The following is a 6,895-nucleotide window of genomic DNA, read 5'->3' on the forward strand; positions in this document are numbered from 1 at the left end:
GCCCCATGCTGCATGGTGCTGAGCACCTTTGAGACCCAACGCATTGATGCTGCTGGTCCTCTGCACCAAGCAGAAGCCAAGACTCTCGTGCACTAACCATGGACCCTTGGTATTAATTATAGCCAGGCCTGAATCAATCAATCAATAACATAAAAATGAGGAGTGATTCCACCTGGCTGAGTGGAGCCACATCAGCACAAGAGACGGATCCAGCCCTAAAGCAGCATTTTGAACCATTGCTGTAGAATACGCTAGCACCGTTTATTTTATTGTTATTAGTATGGTTTTCCTCTCTGAGCTCAGGAAGGCTTTGGTTGACCTCCCTCGCAATGGGGTTCCCTCCGTGTGCCCACAATTCACCGCAGCAGTACAGCACTGACCATGCCCCAATTCAGCCCAAATTCACCCCAACTCAACAGGCTGCTAAACCCCATCCCGTACCCCAGGGAGGCTTTGCTTGACCATAATCTTGGAAGAGGTTTGTGTCCCTCTCCCCTGACCTGGCAAAGGAATGGGGTGCCCATCCCCAGGGATTGTCAGCAATGGGGGGAAAACACAAGGAAATCCAGATGAGGATGGGGAAAGCAGATGAGATCCCCCTGGACCGACAGCTCCCACCTATCCCCAAATAACACCAGGGATGAAGAAGAAGCAGAGACAACCCTGAGGTCTCTACACCTCGACTCACCCCTCCTAAAAACCCTGGAAGAAGTCAAAGCAAAAGCTCGGAGGCCTCAGCACGTGCCCTCTCCACCATAAGGACATAAACCACCAGCCCTGAGGCTCTACATGGTTGAAAAGGAGTTTTCCAGCCCAAAACACACCCTGCCCTGGTGATCCCATGGGTGCCCCGGGGCAGGCCATCCTGCTCCAGCCCATGTCCCGTCATCCCGACACCCCTGAGCCGGGAAGCCCCCGATGCCCCGAGCGCTCACGTTTGCTGAGGATTTGGCCCTATAGTCGCTCTCTAAATATCTATACACACACACACGATAATTGTATGGGAAATGGCTGAAAATTGCTGAACAGACAAGTCAGGAGAGCCAGTACCTGCTATTCCACCTGCTCCTCATGCCCTCTCTGATCCACTGTGGTTTCTGCTCATGACACCAAGATTAATGACTAATTACTCGCCCTATAATGAGTGCAGGTGTTTAACTTTCAGCTCACCTTCCCTCACTTGCCTTAGTTGGCTCTTGCATCTGGATGCTCGGACACTCAGGCTTTGCCTTGTTATCTATCAAACTGTTGTCAGCACATGCCTTCCCCATCCAGTTTTTAAGTATAATGGAGATTTTTTTAACTTCCATGAATCTCCTTCGAGCCACCGGAGAATCTATAAACACTATAAACATGAATATTGTATAGTCTACTAAGAAAATATATATTTGTGTGTGTATTAAATATTCAGATTCATGCAACGAATATCCATGCAGCTGTACTGTATTACTGGTTAAATTTCACTGCAGTATAAATATATTATAGGCCACAGCATAGTTGCTCCAGTTGTCTATATAGATATAAAAAAAGATGCTTTTTCCAACTCATTTGCAATGTGTCAGTGGAGGTGTCTTTGGTGATCCTGGAAATATTGGTGATGGAAGTGTCATCTAAATAAATAAATAAAATCCAAGCGCTTGATTTATTTACTCGTCCCTCCTGATGCCTAGCATAGAAAATTTAAGACTTAATAAATAATGTGCCGTCATACTAATTATCCCTCCCCTGGCCCTCACACTGGCATACTGCAGTGGCTGAAACTATTGCAGCATGCAGCATTTTCAGTTATGAAACATGAGCCTGGGTGATGCGTTCGCACTTGGCATTCCCGGGCCGGAAACCCGAGCCTTCAAGCAATTTGGACACACGACTGCATCTTCCCTTCGTTAAGCTCTGCCTGACCTTTCCCAGCCGTTCCCCATGCCTGGAAGCTGGCTGTCACCCAGCTGCGCGGGACAGGGACCGGCGTTCGTGGTACCCCGGGATAGTCCGGAGCTGCCCCCTGCATCCCCATCCCGGTGCTCGAAATGCCCAACTGCTCCGTATCTTTGGAAACCCTCAAGCCTGGGATGGGAGAAGGGAAACAAAATGGTTTGTTTTGGTGGTGGTTTTTTTTTTTTTTTTTTTTGCACGAACGCTTATCGGTGTGGAAATCAAAGGTTAAAAGTCACTTACACAGCTATTGCTTCCCATGCAGAACCAAATATACACCGTAGAAAATACTGTATTAACTACAATGCAGAGCAGCACTCAATATCTGCAATTGTTCCACTTCAGCTTTAAATACATTACTAGATTTTAGCGACTAGACATCGGTTAGCATTTTGGTGATATTCACATAGTTTGTGTTAGCTAGGGTGCAATTGGCTGTCTTCAAGTTCTCCTCCCTAAAATCCTCATTGCTATTGTTTACGCCTTCCTGAATCTCCATATAATCAGACTTACTAATAGTAGAGGCACTTCTGCTTTTCTTTAGGTCAGGGGAAGAGGGGATCTTTGGGCAGCTGGTTACTTGCAAATATTGAGCCTGCTCCTCCCCCTCCGTCTCCCGGTGGTAGAAGTAATTGAAGTTAGACACTATGACGGGCACTGGTAAGGCAATCGTTAATACGCCAGCGATGGCACACAAGGAACCCACTATTTTTCCCCCGATGGTCGTGGGGACCATGTCTCCGTAGCCAACAGTCGTCATGGAAACCACGGCCCACCAGAAGGCATCGGGGATGCTCGGGAACTGGGACTCGCTCTCGTCGGCCTCAGCAAAGTAGACGGCGCTGGAGAAGAGGATGACGCCGATGAAGAGGAAAAATATCAAGAGGCCCAGCTCCCGCATGCTGGCCTTGAGAGTCTGCCCCAGGATCTGCAGCCCCTTGGAGTGTCGGGAGAGTTTGAAGATCCTGAAGACCCTCACCAAGCGGATGACTCTGAGGATGGCCAAGGACATGGCTTGCTGGCCTTGCTGACCATCCTCCGGCTTCTCGGCCAGCTCCGTCCCTAAGGTGATGAAATAGGGAATGATGGCTACAATGTCTATAATGTTCATGATGTTGGTAAAAAACCCAGCCTTGCTGGGGCAGGCGAAAAATCTCACCAAGAACTCGAAGGAGAACCAGATGATGCAAAGTGTCTCCACGATGAAGAAGGGGTCTGTAAAAGAGGTGGACTGCTGGTACCCCATGCTGCTGTTGGAGTAGGGGGGATGGCTCAGCCCGCTGCCGTGCATGTCTTCATTCTCATCCCGAAAAATGGGCAATGTTTCCAGGCAAAAGCTGACGATGGAGATTAAAATCACCATGACGGAGACAATAGCTATAATCCTGGCAGGGCCTGAGCTCTCGGGGTACTCAAAGAGCAACCACACTTGTCTCTGAAACTCGTTCTCGGGCAACGGTCTTTCCTCTTCTTTGATGTAGCCTTCATCCTCCCGAAACATCTCCATCGCTTCTTCCCCCAGTTCATAGAAACGAATCTCTTCCGAGAAGATATCTAAGGGCACGTTAACCGGCCTCCGCAACCTCCCACCAGACTGGTAATAGTACAAAATCGCATCGAAGCTGGGTCTGTTCCGGTCAAAGAAATACTCATTCCGGAGTGGGTCGAAATATCTCATTCTCTTTTTAGGATCCCCTAGTAAGGTCTCTGGAAACTGGGCTAGCGTCTTGAGCTGTGTCTCAAAGCGCAGACCTGAAATATTAATGACCACCCTCTCGCAGCATTCATGGTCGGTCTCAGGGTTATACGTGTCCTGCGGGTGACCGGGAAGAGCTGCAGCTTCGTCTGCAGGATCTCCGGTAGCAACTGTCATATTGGGGTTTAAAAGAAATCCTTATGCTAAACTCTTCCCAGCGCCCGGTGGTGGGATCGGATTCAGGGCAGGGCTACTATCCTGCAGAAGGACAGGTACGTAGGTTTGGAAGTGTCTCATGAAAAGGCGAAGGGATGATAAAAAAAGGAGAGAAAATAAAAAAAAGAGGAAAGAAAATCGCCCCTGCTGAGAAAGAGAGAGATGAAATAAAGTTGGGGGGAGGAGAGCAGCTCCCTTCACTAGCATGTCTATCCCCTTCCTCAGGGGGGTTAATTCGCCTGCTTTGGGACAGAGTTCAAAAACTCCCAGCTAAACCCATTAGGTGGAAGAGAGAAAACACCTGAGGAACCGTCACGTATTCAGAAGCAGCGTGGAAAAAACTGGCATTGGCAAAGCAGAACTTTTTTTGGCTAAAACCCAAAATTCCAATTTAAAAAAAAAAAAAAAAAAAAAACACAAAAAGGAGGGGGGGAGGGAAGAGAAAGGAAGGAAGAAAAATAACCCCATCCAGCCCTAAAGTGGCGACGGGACCCCACGGGGCGCCGGGGAGAGGCAGACCAGGCTCAGCTCATTTCCAGGCATGCAGCTAAGGGTTAACATTTAACCGTGCAATCTCAGGCAATATACCCTCTAGGAAAGCTCTAACTCCGCTTTTAAGTTTTTAAGTTCGACGCCTTCCCAATCCTCTTGCCCTGGCCATAAAGCGGCGAGGCGACATGCTGCCCTCCCTGCCTGCAGCCAACCGGGCAAGCTTTGCGGCTGCCTGAATTTGCAGCCGCCGATGCAAGCTGCCCCGCGGACCACTGCAGTCCCCCTCCTCGACCGCTGGTGTCCCGGCTCCTGTCATTCTCTGCAAACCACCATGGCACACAGAAAACAAATCACATTACCTGGAGAAGCCAAATCTTAGTGTCTCTTAGTAACACCGATTATCTGACCCTGGGGAAATCCTAGAGAGAAATACAGGCTTCCAAGATCCCCATAATTTCCTCTCTCTTCAAAGTTAAAAATAATGGTGAGTCATCGTAGAAAAAGGAGAAGGGACATAAAAGGGGTTAGCTTCCCAGATGGTGGAAGTCAGGTCTTGTAATGGTTTGGACTGGAGAGAGAGAGAAAGAGAGACAGAGAGACAGAGAGACAGAGTCTTCCTGGTAGCTGTTGCAGATCTGCACTTCAGGGCAGATGAGCGTCTGTCTGATGCCTTCGGTACGACGGTGAAAAGATGCTAAGCTCAGCAAAACCCGACGTCCCCAGTGTCCTCGGGAGGTGTGGCATTGCCTGGAAAAAACACCAAGAAGGTAGCAAGCTGCTGGGGGCTTGCAAGGAGCATCTGCAAAGCCCCAGCTCCTCCAGGCACCCTTTTTTTCCTCCCTGCGAGCTGTTTGCCCGCTGCCTGGCCAACCTGCACTGCAACACGAGAGGAGGGCGAGAGCGCGCTAGCGGCAAGGCGGAAAAAACCAGAGCCCCATCTCCCTCCGCTCTCGCTCAACGCCACGGCGTGCAGCGGGGCCGGGCTGCCCGTGGGAGCCGGTGCCAGGCGAAGGGGAAGGGGGGGGAACGACGCAGCCCCCCCCCAGCCAGCTCTGCAAAGCCACGGTGGGTTCCCACCACTGCCGAGCAGCCCGGAGTCGGTGGTACCCACCGGGCGCAGCGCCCACGCCAACGCGTCGCGTTCCCGGGTGATTCAGGAGGCTCCGGTTTCATCCGCGAGACCGAACCCCCCGCCGGTCCCTGCCCGTCCCCCCCCAAAGCCACCTGCCCCCCCAGATGGCTCCGAGGAGCCCCGAGCATCGTGGGCCCGACCGCGGGACCCACGCAACCTGCATCTGCCCTCCCCATCCTCCCAAAAGCCAGCCCCCCCGGCCGACCCCCCCTCCCCCCGTGGGAACTCGACTCCGGTGGGCAAAATTTCTCATGGGGATCTTGAGGCTCTGGTCCCCGGTCGATGCCCGGTCATCAGCATCCCTGCTCCTAACGAGCGCTCATTTAGATCATCCTGCATTGCCTCCCACCATGGAGATGCTCAACCCAGAGAGGTCCAACCAACCTCTCATTTTTTTCTTTTTTTTTTTTTTTTCCCCTCCCAAAGGAAAAAAAAAAAAACCCTCTAACCTCCCTTCTTCAGCTCCAACTCGACTTGTCTACTTTGAGCCAGGATTACAGAACCGGGTAGGGGAGGCAGGTGGAAAATAACCCCACGGTCCCAATCTCCTCGGCAGAGATTTCAGCCGTCTGCAGGCCATTTATGCCTGTTGGTTCTCTCTTCATCACCCGAGGTGCAGATAGTGCCGCAGATCCCTCTTTTCTTGGAAATTTCCCCTTGCCGTGCAACCCTCCTCTCCCTTCTCCTTATGCACTAGAAAAAATAGTACAACCCTGACAAGGCTTGCAGCATTCAACCGCTTCACTTAACCCTTTTCTGCCAGGCCCAGGGGAGAGGAGGTTGCATTTGTCCCAGTTTTTTCTCCTTTTTCTGCATTTTCTCCCCACCGCTTGCTCCCCAGCAGCTGGCTCAGGAGTTCAGCTGGATTTGACCTTCCCTGGCTCCTCCGAGCATCGTGCTAAAACACCACCAACACCATCTTTCTGCTGCTGCAAAAAATATCTGGCAGCCACATACCCTTATTTCACCAAAAATCAACCAACCTTGCATCTTTTTTTCTAAATACAGTTTTTTCTCCTGTCTGTAAACTCTCTCCTCCCCTTTCTCTCTTCCCAAAACACCCCAGGTTTGTTCAACGGCACAGAGATTTACTTATTTTTTTAACATGCTGATTTTTATGTGGCATGAGGTCTAGGCTCCCTTCTGCGAGTGCAAATCCAAGCAGTGATGCTTGGTGCTTATCGGAGGTGGTCACGGCATCATCTGAGTTGACATCACACATCCCAGCACTCAGTTTCCCCTACTTTCTCCCCATCGCGTGCTTTCCTGGCGAACACCCCCCCACCCAAGCATCTTTGGGGTTAATTCATGCAGATTTGGGGGGTTGAGGAGGGGAGCATGGAGGAGGTGAAAAGATTTGCCCACAGACCCTCAATTTTCTCCCTGCCTGCACAGACCACTGCAGGCAGGAGCCATGCCTGTATTTC

The 6,895-nt window shown here is 50.9% G+C and overlaps 1 protein-coding gene across 1 annotated transcript; it reads right to left on the reverse strand.

The window, feature by feature from the left end:
* Positions 1 to 2,305: 2,305 nt before the first annotated feature.
* On the reverse strand, positions 2,306 to 3,814 carry KCNA2 (potassium voltage-gated channel subfamily A member 2). Its single transcript, XM_009479268.2, has one exon. The coding sequence runs from the start codon at positions 3,803 to 3,805 to the stop codon at positions 2,306 to 2,308; it is 1,500 nt and encodes a 499-aa protein (XP_009477543.1). The 5' UTR covers positions 3,806 to 3,814.
* Between the last annotated feature and the right edge of the window lie 3,081 nt (positions 3,815 to 6,895).

This window comes from Pelecanus crispus, chromosome 17, assembly GCF_030463565.1.
Source record: "Pelecanus crispus isolate bPelCri1 chromosome 17, bPelCri1.pri, whole genome shotgun sequence".
NCBI lineage: Eukaryota > Metazoa > Chordata > Aves > Pelecaniformes > Pelecanidae > Pelecanus > Pelecanus crispus.

Bases quoted from the DNA above. Each gene is read 5' to 3' on its own strand.
- KCNA2 (XM_009479268.2), bottom strand. From the start codon at position 3,805: ATGACAGTTGCTACCGGAGATCCTGCAGACGAAGCTGCAGCTCTTCCC.